The 19,354-nt window shown below is 41.3% G+C and overlaps 1 protein-coding gene across 10 annotated transcripts in view; it reads right to left on the bottom strand.

Annotated features, from left to right (window-relative positions):
- Nucleotides 1–19,354, bottom strand: part of DMD (dystrophin) — a 1,007,479-nt gene that overhangs the window by 611,103 nt on the left and 377,022 nt on the right. For all 10 annotated transcript variants that reach the window (XM_081908923.1, XM_081908930.1, XM_081908919.1 and 7 more), the window contains 4 exons: nucleotides 18,722–18,910; nucleotides 18,235–18,416; nucleotides 9,323–9,473; nucleotides 4,149–4,268 (listed from right to left, as the gene is read on the bottom strand). In XM_081908923.1, coding sequence (XP_081765049.1) covers nucleotides 4,149–4,268; nucleotides 9,323–9,473; nucleotides 18,235–18,416; nucleotides 18,722–18,910 — 642 coding nt within the window. The remainder of the gene's footprint in view (nucleotides 1–4,148; nucleotides 4,269–9,322; nucleotides 9,474–18,234; nucleotides 18,417–18,721; nucleotides 18,911–19,354) is intronic.

The following is a 19,354-nucleotide window of genomic DNA, read 5'->3' on the forward strand; positions in this document are numbered from 1 at the left end:
GAGGTTCCCGCCCCACCGCCCGGCATCGGGGCATCGTTCCGATGCCCGGCGGCGGGGTGCGAGGTTCCCGCCCCGCTTCGGAGCAGCGTTCCGAAGCGGGGCGGCTGGGGCAGGTGTTCCCGCCCCCCCGCCCCGCTTCGGAGCAGCGTTCCGAAGCGGGGCGGCTGGGGCAGGTGTTCCCGCCCCCCGCCCCGCTTCGGAGCAGCGTTCCGAAGCGGGGCGGCTGGGGCAGGTGTTCCCGCCCCCCCGCCCCGCTTCGGAGCAGCGTTCCGAAGCGGGGCGGCTGGGGCAGGTGTTCCCGCCCCCCCGCCCCGCTTCGGAGCAGCGTTCCGAAGCCGGGCGGCTGGGGCAGGTGTTCCCGCCCCCCGCCCCGCTTCGGAGCAGCGTTCCGAAGCGGGGCGGCTGGGGCAGGTGTTCCCGCCCCCCCCGCCCCGCTTCGGAGCAGCGTTCCGAAGCGGGGCGGCTGGGGCAGGTGTTCCCGCCCCCCCGCCCCGCTTCGGAGCAGCGTTCCGAAGCGGGGCGGCGGGGGCAGGTGTTCCCGCCCCCCCGCCCCGCTTCGGAGCAGCGTTCCGAAGCGGGGCGGTGGGGGCAGGTGTTCCCGCCCCCCCGCCCCGCTTCGGAGCACCGGGAGAAGCGATCTCTCCGCAGCCCCTTGCTTCAAAAGAGGTCCGGGGGCAGCGGGGAAGAAGCGCTGCGCTTCCCGCTGCCCCCGGACCTCTTTTGAAGCAAGGGGCTGCGGGGAGATCGCTTTTCCCCGCAAACCCTTGCTTCAAAAGAGGTCCGGGGGCAGCGGGAAGCGCTTCCCGCTGTCCCCGGACCTGGGGCTGCGGGGAGAAGATCGCTTCTCCCCGCTGCCCCTTGCTTCAAAAGAGAAGACCCGCTGTCCCCTGGGCAAGCTTCGTTTTGCGAAGCAAGCCCATAGGGAAATTCGTCTTGCGAGGCAACTCGAAAACGAAAAAACCTTTCGTTTTGCGAGTTTTTCGTCTCGCGAGGCGTTCGTCTTGCGGGGTACCACTGTAGTTTATTCTCTTTTTTCTAATCTTAGCAAATTTCAAAATATGAAATAACCCACTGAGACCTTCAAATTAAAAAGTGTACAACAGAGTTTGTATTTCTTATAGCAGAGGCATTTATAATTAGATAGACTATTATGAAGACGCTGGTGTTTTGGATTACACCGGGAGCCTAAACATGTGGGCAGAAGCTTGTATGTCAAAAGCCAGCAATAAATCATACAGGGTAAGTGAACTGTTTATTGGAAGAAACATGATCTGCTCAGGAGCTTCAGCAAGTCTTGCCCCATGTGGCAGTTGCAGAGACTAAAGGTCCCTGCCTTCCCGCAGCTGCCTAAGTCTCCTATCTGCCTCTCGGCCCCTCTCTGATTCTGATTTTTCCTCTGCCACACCCTGTTACCTCTTCAGCTTCCAAAACCACCTCCTCTCAGTCTTCTCCCTGTGACCATTCATCATCACCCTATCACCAATCCCGGGACTCTGAGTATTCTTCCCTTGGGGGTTCTCCAGTTGGTACTGCCCACCATTTGTCCAGTTGGTACTGCCCACCATTTGTCCAGTTGGTACTGCCCACCATTTGTCCAGTTGGTACTGCCCACCATTTGTCTATAACATTGTAATTACTTGTAGCAGCCGTTGATTCTAAAATATGCTATGGCCAGAATAAGGCTACACATCCACATGATATGGCTGCCAGCCTGCCCACTCTGGCAATGCATAGCAGCACCGGATAAGAACAAGGGCTATGACTGCTTTCCTATTCTATGCAGCTGAACAAGAATCCCAGTATTCCTGGAACAAGGACAGTGATTTATAGAAAGGAATGGAATGTGGCTTTCCACCAGACAGCAGTTGTCAGAAGCCTTTAGCTTCACCCTTCTGACCACTTGGAAGCTTTTCTCCTACTTTAAAGGGTTCTTCCACAGATGCATCGTCATCATTTGATGGCAGGCAATAATGTGCACATTTGCCGGGCCATGAAATCTTGCACCTCTGGCAAACTATCATCTCACATTACACAATTTCCAAACTGAATGCTTTGGAACAGGTAATTTCATATACAGTGGTACCTCGGGTTAAAAACTCAATTCGTTCTGGAGGTCCGTTCTTAACCTGAGGCGCGCTTTCGCTAATGGGGCCTCCCACTGCTGCTGCGCTGCCAGCGCATGATTTTCAGTCTCATTCTGCGGCAAAGTTCTTAACCCGAGGTACTACTTCTGGGTTAGCGGAGTTTGTAACCCAGAGCATTTGTAACCCGAGGTACCTCTGTATTCAGCTACCAGTTATAAAGTATACTGTCATAATGCTGTCAGACAAGAATGCGCAAAGTGAGGCATTAATTCTTTACTGTCAAAAGTACAGTTACAAGTCATAAAAAGGCATGCCCATTAGTCCTGCGTGGATTTTGGAGGGAAATTTATGCCACAAACATACACATACAGGAAAAATATTTACTCACTAGCAAAGGTATTTATAATCACCTCCCTGGTCCTGAAACTACACTACAGTTTTAGCCATACATTTATTTATTTTTTGGTGTGTTTTGTTTTTAATGTAAAAAAATAGCACAACAGTCAATAACGAACTGGGAAAGCAATCTTCAAAACAAGACTAAAAACTAAAGTAAGCTAGAGCCAAATAATATCATTCAGAAATCAAGGCAAAGGCCTGGCAAAGATGTTTTAATATAGCAAAAAAAAACAACAACACCCTCCACCCCCAGAAACAACAACTAGAAGGTTGTTCTTTCAGCGTTGTATTTCAAAGGTGGGTGCCAATACTCAGATTCACAAAAAACACACCTCAGAAAGAGGTGGGACACAAAAGGTGGTCTCCCCATCTGATGTTATTGGACAGGAAAGATGATACAGCTTTCCTGGTCCCCCGTCAGCAGCACACTGAACTTTGCCCCTCCTCCTTTCAGTTACCGGCAGCAACACTCAACACTGATAAGTCAGGGGAGCAATGTTGTCCCACCAACTGCTCTTGTATCATTCACATACAAATGGCAAAAGATTCCAAGCCTCTGGGTAATTTCCCTGTGGTTACTTGCAATGCCTAGCCACACAACTGTAGTTAAGAGCCTGTTCAATAATTCCTTTAAGGAAAACAGAGTATGAGTGTTGGGTGCACACCTCTCCCTTCACCACATGGAGGAATTAAGCCAATGAACAATGAGAATTATTTTAAAACACATGCAAAAGGTATCTGGCCATCCAATAAAGCCTCCCCCTTCCCAATTCTTTCAATGACAAATCCAGGTATTTTTGGCTCACTGCCCCTACCCCTTTGTGGGATCGCAAAGTCCACCTCAGCACTGCCTATAGGAAAAGGGTGGCTGCATTGCCTGAGCACTGTGGAGGAGCAAGAACAAACAGCAGGATGAACCTGATGCTGAATGGGAGGTGGGTTGAAGCAGTGGTGGAGATGAGGATGTCAGAATGTTGGTGGACAAAGCAGTGTTTCTAAAATTTTGCTGGACCAGCAAGAAGCTGGAACGATGCCAGGGGCTTCTGCTGTTTTTCTTCACTAGTCCCTCCTCCCTGCCATAAATGCATCAGTGACAGACTCAGTAATCACTAGTGGCAGAACTAGTGGTTTTAGGGACTCCAGCGGTGATGGGTCTGATGTGTGGAACCAAACAGATGGCCAAACATGTGAACCACCACTACAAGGCCTGCATTATTCTCAGGAAGAAACTGGATATCCAGTAGTATAATGTGTTCAAATAAGGTGGCATGGACAGCTTGATACTTTCACCCTGTGTGTGAGGGAGGAGATGAGTGTGTCCAAGACTCTTTACTGGGTTAAGAGTTCTTCCTGGAACATTAGCATTTCTAGTGTGATCAATTCCTCCTTCTTATATTAGCACTTCACCCTTCAGGCTGTCATACTGAGAGAAATGTCTCCAATATGTCCAAGGCATAGATGGGAAAGGAAAGTTAATAGTTACTCAGTCAACATGCTATATACACTTAAAAAGATCAAGATTTTTATATACACTGAAGTTCATGATGCAAGAAAAAACAGTAACAATTCATTCCTTTAATTTATGACAAGTTCTTATCACAGCAGAACAGTTTGCTGTAGAATGTGTGATGCTATTTGTCACAAACATACCACTTTAATAATTACCTGAAGTTGTTGTTCTAATGCAGCCGTAGCTTTGTCTCCACTAGCTTCATCTACTACAACAACCATATGTGTGAGGGAATTAACCTTGACTTGTTCCTGCTCCAAGGCTTCTTGAATGGCCTAAGACAAACAAGGAGGGGGAAACCACACACACACAAATCACTGTGTTGTTACATACTTTAATGAAGTAAGCAGACTAGAAGTAGGGGGGGGGGAGGAGACAATATTGGGAACAGAACTACCAGAAATATATGCCTTTACAGTGACACAGCACTTCTATTTCCTCTCTCCCTCTTGCCCCCACATCTTTTCCAGAAGGTTTCCTCTGATTTTGAGCATGCAGGGAGGGAAGCTGCGTAGGGGAGGAGACTGGAAAGTTCCGGAAATGTTGGGTATCGCCCAATATCTTCCTTATTTTCACAAACCTTCAAGATATGCAATCCTAAATATTTTTACTAGGCAGTATAATTGCAAACCTTTACACACATACCTGGGAGTAAGCCCCAATTAACTCAATAGGACCCACCTTTTGTCAAGGGCACTCCCCAGCCAAAGGAATGCACATGCCAGATACTTAACTCTTTATTGTCAAAGCTGGCACTTACAGTCATTTCTATGGCTCTGAATACCCACACACACCAGTCTAGCATCTCAGCAGCCATTCCCAGGTCTGCACTCTATGGAGCAGTTGCAGCAACAGCAGACAAGTCCCCTTCCACGAGTTTATGTACCTTCCCTCAATGGGCTGCATGCATGTAGCCAGAGACAATACCTATGTGGAAAGCTTCCTCTGCTCATACCTCTTCAATCCCCCCTGGTTCTGGGAGACAGTGGGACAGGAGTGGGTGGGGATGCACCCAGCCCTACACTTGCATGACTTGCCTCTTCCTCCTCTTCTTCTGACTGATCCTGTGCTCCACCTCCCAGCTCTAAAGCTGCCTCTGATTCTTGCCTCCTACCTAGCACAGTTGTCCACTATTCATTGGCCTCCTCTCCTGAGTTGGACACCAGCCCCACTTCCCTCTGCGCACACTCATCTGTGTCCTGCCAGTCCCTGACACCTTTCAGTAAACACGCACAACATTATACTACAAACATTACAATTACTGCTGTGCTTAGTGAATATATATCCATGTGGTATGGCTATAAAGATGTTCTAGCTGCCTGTTTCGGAGTGCAATAATAATGTTTCCCTTAAACAGAGTGTGTGGACTTTATTCTTTCTCTGGTGGGAATGCTTTTTATTAGCACTCATGAGTCTGGTATTAAATGGTTATACTGTATTGACTTCTGAGGAGCTTCCTTTGATGCTTTTCATCAGCTGAGATGTGGAAGTTTGCCTAACCATTGCTCAGCTCTTTTATCCAATTGCGGCCAGGGGGGCAAGGTGTGAATCAACGTAAAAGTCCTGGGACCTATCACAGGTTTTTGAAGGCTTTGGGGAAAGGGAATATAATCAGTGCTTTAGGTATTATATTTACTTTCATTTCTTTAATCTGGGACTAAAATCAAAGAATCACAGCCCCAAAATGGTAAATAAATGCATAATTAAATAATAAAGTGTACCAGGACCAAGAAAATTGGTCGCTTTCGTACAGTAGCTCTTCACTTTCTATCTACGGGATAGAATAGTTTCACAACAAATTATAAATTAAATTGTGAAATGCAACAAAAGAATCCAAAGGATATTAGAAAAAGCAGGACTGTTCTAAGGTACTTTCCAAACTTTCTTTTTGTCCAATCTCCATCAGTGCACCTCCTGGGAGAGGAGAGTGGAATTTACAACAGAATTCATTCCTGTATGTTGGATGGGATGCAAGATTATGGTAGCCTGATGTATTCAAGAGAACACTGTCAACATATATTGTTTTGTAATATCATGTACCATATTTGATACTGTCTAAGAAATGACTTATGCCAAGGAAATAATGGCAGTGTCACCATCCTTCACCAGAAAGAAAGAATAACTTAATCTCATGACACTTAACCTGGTTTGCAACAACATATATACAGGTTACACAATTCAGTATCCTGCAATCATAAGCCCTGAACCAAAATTGATTTGTTTACATGTTCAATATGTTAATCAGACTGAGTTTGAAAATCAACAACTTCTAGCAGACTCATGTTTCAACCTGCTGCAAATCTTCACATAAAAACCAAAAGTTATGACTTGGAGGTAGAGTTTACAGTTTATTTATTTGAATTAATATTTCTATATTCTACTCTTCACCTCATAGAACATTTATTTTCAGCCATGGATGCTGGGACTGGTGGCAATTCTTCCAGTCCCTGGTGAGGAAAGATGCTTAGATGGGGCCTGGAAGTGCCTCCAATCACAGCTGCCTGCCCCACAGCAAGGGCTATTTTTGTGTTTGAGAAGGGGACTTGAGAAGAAGGGAATAGAAATAGTGCTCAGCCCTCACCAATTATGCTACTGTTCATGAATGAAAGTTCATCTCCTGTTCATCTTTGCACTATAAATGTAGATTAACTATGCTATAAAGGGGAAGAGCTTGGTACATAATGTACCTTAGCTCTCTATTGGACAGTTAAGGAAAACACACTGAGGTTAACAGCACTTGATCAGAGTGAATACACTGTTTCCATGTCAATGGCGTTTTAATTGTCTCCCATAATGTCAGTGGCACTTACTGCTAATGTTAAGTGGCACACCTTCTACTAGGGATAGCATTCAAAGTAATCCCTTTTGTTATGCATTTGGTAACTTTATTTGCATCCCAACCTAGTGGGAGAAACATCATTGTTGGTTGGAAAATTTAAGATTTAGCTACCAGTACTTCAGAGGACTTAGGGATGCGGGTGGCGGTGTGGGTTAAACCATAGAGCCTAGGACTTGCTGATCAGAATGTCGTCAGTTTGAATCCCTGCGATGGGGTGAGCTCCCGTTGCTCGGTCCCTGCTCCTGCCAACCTAGCAGTTTGAAAGCATGGCAAAGTGCAAGTAGCTAAATAGGTAACGGTCCAGCGGAAAAGTAAACGGTGTTTTTGTGTGCTGCTCTGGTTCGCCAGAAGCGGCTTAGTCATGCTGGAAGCTGTATGCTGGCTCCCTTGACCAATAAAGCAAGATGAGCGCCGCAACCCCAGAGTCGGCCACGACTGGACCTAATGGTCAGGGGTCCCTTTACCTTTACCTTTTACTTCAGAGGACATGCCTTTGAGGGCAAGCCAAGACTACCACTTTCTGACAAGAAATAAAATATAGTTACAGGAGGGGAATCACTCCTCAAAGGGATTTTGGAAGCCTCATTGATCTCTGTATCTTCCAGGATGTACTTTTTAGATAACTAGACATTCTGATCAGCTCATAGGCTCCAGAAGATGCTTCCTTCTGTACTAGAAGAATGTTAAGATTAATGTAGAAGCCCTGGCCTTAGGAGTGAACCATCTGATTGATTTTAGTTTATTTAAGTGAATGATCACTATTTTAAGGTCTGTTTCCCCTATCTGGGTTAAGAAAGAGAAAATGAAACATTAGGAGCTGAGCCAAGTGTTAAATTTGACAGATGAGGCAAATAATGCAGACAAAAAAGTAACCATTAATGCAGCATTTACCTTCAAGGACAAAAGAATTAATCATCCTTTTCGGGAAGGAAATAAAAGGTTACAAAACACATCAGAGAGGAGTGAAGGAAAATAATTATGGTGATGGTGTTAGATAACAGACCTAAAGAGAAGCAGACATTTTTGCTGACCTCTCTACCTACAAAAACACCATGGATCCACTAATCCAGGAATCCAAACTCTTCCCATCGAGCTAATACCCTGTCTCAACAGCTATATGTGAATGGCATTTCCACACTGAAATTGGAACGTATGAATGCAGAATAGGTTAGATGCACAGGAGAAACCTTGCTGTATCATTCAGGCAAAATTTGTGCCTGTCATCTTCATTATATAATTTTTGGCAAAAGCTAAACACATGCTTATTTACCCTAGCTTTTTGACACCTGAGATGTGTAGGAGTTACCTTATTTCTGTGGTTGTAAGTAGTTTCAAACTGTTCTTAACATTGTGTTTTAATTATTTTAACCAGCGCTGTGACCTTACAGTGAAATGAGAAAGGGGAGGAGGAGGTGGAGAAAAAGAGGAGGAGGAGGAGGAGGATCTGGTTCATGAAGCCAAAATGTTTCTTTGCCCCTGTCTTAGAGAACTACTGAATCTAGTCAGTGGAAGAACAGAGCAAGGGTATCTCTGTGGTCTGTATGGCACACCTGGAACTTAAATGTGCATAAAATGTTATGACCCTTTCAGATTGCTTTGCTAAGATCAATATGTACAGCAATAAATAGGTATATGTATGTGGGGAAACTAATTTTTATGTGAGTGTGATGTTGAGTCAAACACTTCCCAGCCTATTTATGAATAATAATAGTATATTAATTGTCATTCTATTTTAATTAGTCATGAAAAGTGAGTTGCATTCATTTATAATGGTTTATGTATTTTATTTATAGGAGGAATCAAGCTGTCAACCAAAGTAAACCCATTCACTCAAACTGGATATAAGCTTAGGCTTGCAGTCTTTATGTATAGCAGAAGCTAACAACAACAAAAAAGACAGTCATACTAAAGTCTTTTGTTCACTATGTGCTAGCTCGTTGTTTTTATAATTAAATTCATTTTTCAAAAACATTCCACATCTTTTCCAATACAAAGGCAGGCACTCAGTTAGAATACTTTACAGTGCTCGGGGGCTGCATGCTCAGAGTCCCAGCACTGCTAATGAGATTAGAAATCCCAATTATAATAACTAATAGTGTCTATTTGCAACTGGAGGACTCTAGAAGGAAAGTACAAGATAGCAAAAGAAACCAGGGGAATAATAAAATCTGAAATGTTATTATTGTGTTTTCCAGTAAATAGTATATTGAAACTCCCTTTTCCCTTAGCACCCCAGCCCACTTTTTATTCTGTGAATAATGGCTGTGTGAAAGAAAGAAGAAAATGATGAGAATCCTGGACTTATTAATAGAAAATCCAGAATTTCTGTGTCATGTTCTGAAGGTTTTTTTCAGTTTCAATCTAGATTTGCTTTTATTAAATGTTTCAATTTCCCAATAATACTATGTTGGCATTTTCTCAAATATATATATTTAATTTACATATCCACTAGAAACAAATGGACTCAAGAAATTTATTGACTTTGCTTACCTTATGCTCTTCTACCTGCCGCTTTAAGTCCTCCAAATCAGGTCCCAAGGGCTCTGACTCTATCCTTTTTGTTCTTTCTTCTGTTTTAGCTAACCATTCAGAGAGTTGGCTTAGCTGCTGATTCTGTAAATCCATCAGAACGCGGTGCAAACTGGGGAAATATGTTTTTAAAAGCACAGCAAGTTAAAGTCAAGCAGATGTAACATATGATACATCTGTCAATTTTTTACCATAGGCCACAATTCATTGTTTACCATAGCCTCATGTTAGCCATACCAATAAAATTTTGATGAGGAGTTAACAAATAAAGGAACAGGGTATGGTTGCTTCCATGCTAAGGTCCAGGGGTCAGCAAACTTTTGCAGCAGGGGGCCAGTCCACTGTCCCTCAGACCTTGTGGGGGGCTGGACCATATTTTGAAGAAGAAAAAATGAATGAATTCCTATGCCCCACAAAGAACCCAGAGATGCATTTTAAATAAAAGGGCACATTCTACTCATGTAAAAACACGCTGATTCCCAGACCGTCCATGGGCTGGATTTAGAAGGTGATTGGGCCAGATTCGTCCCCTAGGCCTTAGTTTGCCTACCCATGCTATAGTCATTTAGTGCTGCTAAGAAACTGCTTTCTTTTGTATTTTAACACATTTACATTTCTTTATTCATTTATTATATCCAGCATTTCACCATTTGTTTCCAAAGTGGCTTGCAGCAATATAAAATACATAATACTGAAAATGTAAAACATGTATTAAACCCCAAAACTGTAAATCTCAATGATTTAAACTCTAACAAGGAAAAAATGAAAACATCTGAGAAGCATTCAGGGTGCAAAGGCTTAATTTTATCTTATTCTACACTGCTCTGATAGCTTTTGGCTGTGAATAGGTTTATAAATCTGTAAATATATATAAATACTTCCCCTCAATAAACTTAAATGGAAGTTTTAGTTATAGCATAACATAGTACGAATTCTCCATGGCCAAGGTTCTTCTGCATGTGCATTATGGCCATTGCTGCCATCTGAACATTGACCAGGTAGTGTGGAAAGGTAACCAACATATATTTATCCCCCTCCCACCCCCAAAAAAGGAAACTTGCAGAGGTCATTGGGTGTGCTGAAGCTAGCTTTCCTAACGACCCTTGGGAAATTAGGCTGGGGGCTGTATACAGCCTTTGGACTACAGGTTCTCCACCACAATTCTATTCTATTTATGAAATGTTCCATTCAGCAAAGGTTCCTTCCAATGTTAATTGCTTCCTGCTTGCAATTCTTCTCTTTTATTGCTTACTGCTGTGTGCAGCAGTGGCATTACTAATGGAAAACATTGCTTATTGTTCCTTATTGTTATAGTTTCTGTTCTAAGTTTTGATGGTTGAATTATTTTATTGTTTGAGTTGTGTGGGACCACCCAGGCGACCTCATTAATTGGACACTCAGTAATGGTCCAAAGGAAATATATACCTCCACAAGAAGGGAAATTGTCCTTAAAAGGCAACTAAGAGATACTATTGAAGTGGTAATTAACAGGCAGTCCTGCTGCCACTAAAGGACATGCCATTAAAGGGCAGAAATTAAAGGGCTGTACCTGCAAAGAAAATACGTAATTAATAGAATCCCTAATATGTCTCAATAGCACTTGACATATGCATACTAGCACCAAAATTCTATTAAATTTTCTTTTTAACATGGGCCACAAAACAGATCTAGAACAAGTTGTGGGAAAACACTGGAGTATAATTATTTAGAATCATAGAACTGTAGAGTTGGAACCGACCCCAAGGGTCATCTAGTCCAACGCGCTGGAATACAGGAATCTCAGTTAAAGCATCCATGACAGATGACCATCCAAACATGTTTACAATGTCATCTAGATGCAGCATCAAATAAAAGAGAATTTCCTTGAAGCAGATATGTATTTAATGGTAATCAGTGGCAATCAAAATTATTTTTCCTTAAGAACCATTCATATTACAGTAGATTGATGATTCAGCATGTTAAAACACAGAGATTTCTAGTAATATTTTAACTACAGCGAAATGGCCATAGTGATATACTCATTATTCAATAACCAGTTTTAGGGCTCACAAAAGTCAACAACTGGACTATTGAAAGGGCAAAATCCTTCTCACTGGAAATGTCAAGGAAAAAGAATTATGCCTCAGAATACTATTCACTTTACATATTAGAAAAGCAACACTTTGCTTGCCTTTGGGGAATTTTCAGATTATGGTCATGATCCACAGAATCTCCTTAGATTTAATTAGAACATATGAAGAGAAATGAACAAAACCATATTCACTTAAATGTTGTTTACTTTTGGGAATGGTATAATTTCACTGTATTAACTGATTTCCCTATATAATAATGTCAAAGAAGCAAATATTTTGACTTCTGAGAAAGGGTCAAATCCAGATAGAGATCCAAGTCCCTGCTATAACTGTTGCAACACAAACAACAACTACAACTGTATTGTGTGAGACCAGTATGTCTCTACCATTCCCTAAATATCCCAGTGCATTTTTTTGCATCAGTATTAATGGGAAAGCAGCAAGACAGAGTAAGAATACAAACAGTGGTGGCTCTTTTTCTTCTTTCACCTCTTCCCTGTCCTACAAAACAACCCAACATTTTGAATCTTTAACAGTCAGGAGAGGTTGTTGGTTTGTTTTTGAGGGTGGGTTGGGTGGGGGAGAGAAGGGAAGTAACCTTCCCAAACAATTGTGAAGACTTATAGGGGGCTGTCAATTCTGGAATGCTTTATTATTGAATTATATGGCGAATAATACATACCATGGGATAAAACTAAGAAGCGGACAGAGAAGTCCTTTGTCAATTCATATTTGTTTATCTAAGCAAGGGATGCGATACCTCAGGCACGGGGACACCAAATACGGCCCTCTAAGGCTCTCTGTTTAGCCCTTGGGATTCTTAGAAAGCCACGACTTCCCTCACCAGCCACACTCTGTGACTGACTCAAGTGCTTTATCGAGTCATTCTAAGTCCTTTGTTTTTAGTTTCCGACCACCAGTGTGCCTCAACTACACTACAAAAATAAAGAGGACAACTCTTATCATGTTAAACTAGTGTTAATGTTTATCATTAATCTTTTTTCACCACCCCATACCCCACCCACACCCCACAAGTTCTTTGTTAAGACCATTTGAGAGATTTAGAATGACTGGCCAATTCACAGTTTCTTCTGGGCTCTTAGGCAACTCTGTATAATGTGTTTTTGATAGCCTCTGAGATAGCTAAGGAAAAGTCCATATATTTATAGACCCAGTATTTCAAATATACCGTTTCATTCTGTATCATATTATATCAAACTGTGGTGAAGTGTTGCTATTTACTTCAGTAATCAGCTTCCAGTCTCTCAGCCCAGAAGCAAATGGATCTCAATCACATACAAAAAAAAATTGCTACGATATGGCAGTGGTTTAATTATAACATGGTATATCAATGTTTATTGAGACAAGGAACATTATGGTTGAAAGCGATTTTTTAAAGCTATTTTTTTCACCATTTTTTTGTCTGAAGTTTTCCTCTAACCTTTCACACATTTATTTTAGCTAATGTTTAACAGAAGGTCTAATACTGAAATCTAATTTAAGGACAATTATGAAATCTTTGCAATGTGCTTCGATGTTAAACCAGCCTTTTTGTTCTCAAAATATCCATAACTTAATTTGTCATGGCAAGACCTTTTACTAAACAGATTCAATTTTTAAAGCCTTCATGCATTATTTTGTTGCCAATTGTGCAAGAGAGTCAAAATATTGGTATCTATGAGGGCAGTAAGCTTTAATGAGTAGGTGAAAAACCTTTAGCAGATTAAGCAGTAAAGAGCAAAAGTAAGAACACAATAGTTCAAATTTTCTTTTGTTCTGGTGCATTATTATATCGATGAATAAAAATATATTTTAAAAATAACATATACAGTGGTACCTTGGGTTAAGTACTTAATTCGTTCTGGAGATCTGTTCTTAACCTGAAACTGTTCTTAACCTGAAGCACCACTTTAGCTAATGGGGCCTCCTGCTGCTGCCGCGCCACCGGAGCACATTTCTGTTCTCATCCTGAAGCAAAGTTCTTAACCAGAGGTACTATTTCTGGTTACTCTGTAACCTGAAGCGTATGTAACCCAAGGTACCACTGTATACATTTTCCTTCTAATAATTCTGGTTAATAAACTTGTATCCCAGTAACACTGTCAAGATTAAGGATAGGCACCAACTCTAGAATATTTATATCATTTAATGACAAGAAATTCACCATCTGGCATCACATGACATTGCAAGTCGTGATGCTTATATTTATTTATTGAAAGTAGTTATATGCCCCTGTTCAGAGTCCCCACAGAATGGTTTACCTAAGATTGTTGCAACAGTATCACGTTTCCCCCCCCAAAAAAAACACACCATAAAATTGAAATATGACTGTTTACTTGGAAGTTGCAACTTATTTTTCCCCTCCTCTCTGCAGGGTAAGAAGTTCCTATGGTGGCAGTTAGAAGAGAGAGGGACCACCACTGGGAGCTGAGTGGTGGCAGTTTATCAGCTTGTTCTCCTTATCCATCAGGGCAAGATGGCAGGCTGTATTATACATGCCACAAATCGAACTATCTATGATTCCATTCTATAACCAAGTATTCTTCCAGCACAGGAGGCTAATCTCTGATTCCCAATGTCTGAACCAGTCAAGCCCAGCAATTCTTGCCAGTTTTGTTCTTCAGATTACTAGGGTTTACTGCTTTCCCAAGGCTTTTCCTTACTGATTCTTCTGGGCATACGTAGCTTTATTTTGATAGGATGCTTTCCTCAATCAAAATAATTATAGTTTACCCAAAGAGAGGAAAATGATATACTATTACATTGTCCTCAAGCATTTATTTACTTCAAGGACAAAACTGATTATCCCAATACCTTTTATACTGTTGGGAACTTGTCATTTGAAGCAAGTGATGCATATCAGGGCAAAAGAATTTCTAAGCTCACATATACACTGAACTGTTGGTGACTAACCAAGAAAAAGATTTTGGGAGTCATGACCGATAAACACCATTAAAACTTTTAACCCAGTCTGTGCCAGAAATAAAAGAAACTCCATATCAGGAATTACTTGTTCCTCTATTTCTATTAACATTTGTAACCCACATTTCTCTCTTACTAAATGGAGCAGATGACAAACCACGCAAAACAATAATCCAGTCAATTAAAACACAATCAATTCAGCAAAACAACACACTAAGGCAAAAAATAATAATGGTACATTCAAGAGGCTCTCTTAAAGAATGGCAAGTTCAAAAAGGAGTAGGTTGTCCTTATGTGTAAAGGGATTGAAAATAAGATGGCTAATATTACCAAAGACTTTACACATATCTAAAGTGTTGCCCTGTTTGGAATATGGAGTGCAATTCTGATTGCCTAATCTAAAAGGCAGGGAGCTAGAAAAACTGGAGAAAACCAACACACATTTAACATCAGGTGGCTTTCAGCATTAAACACAATAAATCATTAACAATAATCACTATAAAAAACAACCAGTTTTTATGAATAAAAAATACAATTGTACCAACCTGAGGCATCATTTTCCATCCCCCATGAAAAGCCACTAAGCTGTTGACTTTTCATGGCAGGAATGGGAAAAGTAACACTAGACATCAAAATCCTGCGATAAAATTGGTTGACGAGAGGCAAATAAAAGTACTTCTTTACATAGCACAAAAGAAAGAAACAGCTGGCACGAAAGATGGTGACACTCACCAGCATGGCTTGCTTTAAAACAGGAGTGGCTAATCCTCTTTTTGGCACCAGGACTGCAGTCACCCAGGGGCCCCACCAAGTGGGGCCACATACCAGTGGTGGATGTGGTCAGAACACACTGCCATGTACACATGCGTGCACACACACAGAGAAAATAGTTTATCCAATGACTGTGGTCGGGGAAACATACATCCCCTTTAGTATGCCCACCGCAGTTCTGTGTGTACTTTAAATCAAGTTTTTTGGTGGCGCTGTGGTTTAAACCACAGAGCCTAGGGCTTGCCAATCAGAAGATCGGCGGTTCGAATCCCTGCGACGGGGTGAGCTCCCGTTGCTTGGTCCCTGCTCCTGTTAACCTAGCAGTTTGAAAGCATGTCAAAGTACAAGTAGATAAATAGGTACCGCTCTGGCGGGAAGGTAAACAGCGTTTCCGTGCACTGCTCTGCTTCGCCAGAAGCGGCTTAGTCATGCTGGCCACATGACCCGGAAGCCGTACGCCGGCTCCCTCGGCAAATAAAGCGAGATGAGCACCGCAACCCTAGAGTCGTCCATGAGTGGACTTAATGGGCAGGGATCCTTTAACCTTTTTACTGAAATCAGAGTAGTCTGGGAGGGCCAGAAAAATGTGCTTGCAACAATAGTTACCCTTGCTTTACAAGGTGATGAGACAAATTCATGGAAGCTAAATGAAACCTCCCCATTAAAAGGCAATATCACCACTGGCAAGCAGTTGCCTGAGAGGCAACCATAGGGTAGTGTTCACCTTCATACGCAGCTTGCAGGCTTCCTCGAGGCATCCTGTTGGAAGCAGGATGTTTAACAAAATCTGGACTGTTCTAGCAGGACTATTTTATGCTCTTAATTACAAATTAAAACATGCTAACCCCATTTTAAGAATAGTTTCTACCAGTGAGCTGGCAGCTTTATTTTTAAACCCAACTGATCTCTGTGACCTTGTGAATCTGGAATCAATCTGTAAACTCAAGCTACAGATACCTAATGTTCAAGGGAAGCACAGAACAACTGATATCAAAACGCACCAAATTTTAATGTTGACCTGTCTGAGGACACTGTGAACACACAACTAGGGCCAAGTTTATTTTAATAATAGTGTTTTAAATACATCCACAGAACACATGCCTATTTTCTAAGTACATAAATATGACTGTTCCGTTTTTAAACTGGCAGTATTTTTCATCAGTCCTTGCAATTCTGAAATTATTTAAACACTGTGTATTTGATTGGCAATACTGTCAAATCTTTTGTTCCGATGTAAGTATGGGTCTTGTACTATTTTAACAATACACCTTTTTCCTTAACAAAAGGTGAGGAGAGAACAGGAAATTATAGTTTTGGAACTGGAATAGAAAGCAGTACACCCAGTTGAAATGACATAATCAACCATAACTGTATTAAAAAAAACGAAGTTGCTTTTAAAAAGAAACCTACATATATATGACAAACTCTCATTGCAATATGGGAGCTCCATTAATCGAGCTCTACTATAAACGATAATTATGCCATTAATCTCATCATAGTTTAAAGCAGCTTATCATCACACTGTTCTAGGCTGTTTTTTTATCTTAGGTTCTGTCAGATTTGTGTGATCCTGAAGTAAAATTCCAATTGAACTAAATCAGAAATGGCTTTGATTATCGCTCTTGGAACCGCTCTCACTCACTTAAAGCACAGGGCACACATCTGACTAGCTTCAGTTTTCACATCCCTTGCTCTTGTGAACTCCCAAGATGGCATGAGCACTTATCTGAAGGCTTATCAACCAGTTCTTTGCTGTTGGTCAGGCATAAGTCCAGAGAAGTAGAGTCCCTTGCCGCTTTCTTTACCTTCTAAGAGATTAAATTGTCAGCAAGACTAGGCAAGAATTAATTGGTCACTGTTCTGTTCCAGATGATGATCCATGTAGAACAAGGGTTCTAGTCAAACAGGAGGTTCACAGCAATCACAGTCAAGTGACAAAGAGAAGGAACGAGCAAGGAAAATCCATACAGAGCATGTCTATGCTTTGATAAGCTAAATCCAACAGAGGCAAAGTAAGGCATGACATTCAAGAGGCTCAACTCCTGACAAAAGTTTTGAATCTTGCTTCAGTAGCAGCCTGATTGATTGATTGATTGATTGATTGATTCAATCAACCAGCCCTAGTGGGGAGAAGCCTCTTTAGCTCAAGGGGCCTTACTTGTGAAGAATGCTAGATTGGAACTTCTGGGATGGACATATCAGAGTTGGAGAATGGCAAGACAACTTCGTATAGCTACATCCTGTGTCAAAATTTCTGGGGCAGCAATGAATCCATGGGACATCTTTGACAGTGATTCCCTCTGATTCTCTGCCTCTTCCTTCAAATCCATGGCCTTCTTGCCCCAGGGGGCATAGGGGAGAGGAGTCTGATTGTGGGATCTTTAAAAATGTTCCATTCTCAGCAGTTAGACGTCGGGCAGATATTAGGCTGCTTGAAATAGCCCTAGAGTTATTCAGGAAAGGATCAGCCATGCTTTCTAGCTGACTGAACAGTCTGTAGTATGCTGTTTTGCTTTCCTTCAGTTGCTACTCAGATTCTTTCAATGGTGTTTCCATACTGGCATATATATTCGTAACATATAATGCAATTCCTCATCCTTTTATGTTGGATATATTCCTTTTGAACAAGGTATACCTTTCAAGTGCTGAATTTCAATCATGAGACTCAAGGTCTCACTGATACCTATCAGATCATACTTTTCTTTCTGCGTTAGGATTGCAAGTTGTCGTGCTTGTTTCCTACACTTTTGACTGCCAGTTCTGAAACTGCCAAGGCTGTTTATTCACATAGATAGGGATAGCAAAGGTATGGAAAGTCCCCATTCCCTTCCTAACAAAGTGCAATAACAAGATAAAAGTTTATGTGGGAATAACATTTGTATTGAGTGTGAAACTTCTCTCAATAAGGCCTTTTAAAATGTGAGCTTGCAGATCTGTGGCTCTTGTCCATCTGTTGTGCTCCACTTCCATTCTCTTACAATCAATTTTGACGCTCATGAAATTGCAGCAAAGCAAGAGAAATACAACAAAATCTGAACCAAACAGCACACCCTGCAACAATATTTTCACCAATTACAAAAGTGTTTGCCCAAGTTTATATTTACTCACTTGCTCTGTTTTTCCATACTTGTGACCCTGAGATTTTCCCATCGTGAATTAAGAAGATTCATTTGTTCTTGTATTTCATTTTCTTCATCTTCTGAAAGCTTCCCAAATGACAGAAGTTGGCTGCCTATTTGCAAAACATCACCAACACGTCCCTGGTGAGCTGTTAATTCCATCATAAAACCCTTCAAAAACAATTTTAACAAAGATTACCACCAGAGAAAGAAAGATGTATTTAGAAATTACAGATTCTATTGAAAATTCTAAACTTTATTCAATAAAATGTTTTGACAACAATTTTAGACTTTTTAATACAAACAAATTTGGCTGTTGCTAGAACACAGTCTTTTGAGCAAGAGCAAAAGGAAGACCAAAGTACCAATTGAATATCAAGCTTTTGGTCTTAATGCGCAAAACAGATAAAAGATCAGCAATTAGCAGATGGTGAAGTGTTTATGTTGGTTTTTCAATCTGTGTTGTTCACACATACCTCGTGGGTGTGAAACTGCTCTTTAACTTCTTCTACATCAGTGGATATATCTCCTTGTGCTTGCAAAGAATCTTCAGTAGACAGAAGCCATGAGAGTACTTCTTCTAATGCAGTTTGGTAGCCTTCCAGATCTACTTCTGTATCCATGGGTGAAGTTGCAAATAATCTCTGTTCATGTGTTTCCAAACGCTGCACAAAAAAGGGAAAAAGGCTTATTGAGCAACATCCAATTAATCTGGGATCAAATAGTTCTTCTAGCCTACTAAATGGAATGCAGTTGTTTTAATTCTACCTAACAGTTTCCCTTTGGCATCAAAATCCTTATGAACATTCTTTGAAATATCACTGAGCAAAGGGACTGGGAGGAAAGCACAGATAAATAAAAAATAAACTATAAGTCATTCTTCATGCACACCCCTGTTATAAGTTCAAGTATATAAATATATCTAATTTTTATGAACTGTGTAGAGCTCACCTCCTTAATTTATTGATCTCAGTATGATGTCCAAGCAATTACATTTTATCTGCATGCAAACAATGCTACCCAGATGCAATAGAAAATATTTTAAATTAAAGTTTACATGCATGCAACAGTGGGCTAAAATAATTCCCTAATACTTATTGAGACTGCAA

Source organism: Podarcis melisellensis (assembly GCF_964234715.1).
Source record: "Podarcis melisellensis genome assembly, chromosome: 4".
NCBI classification, from domain to species: Eukaryota; Metazoa; Chordata; class Lepidosauria; order Squamata; family Lacertidae; genus Podarcis; species Podarcis melisellensis.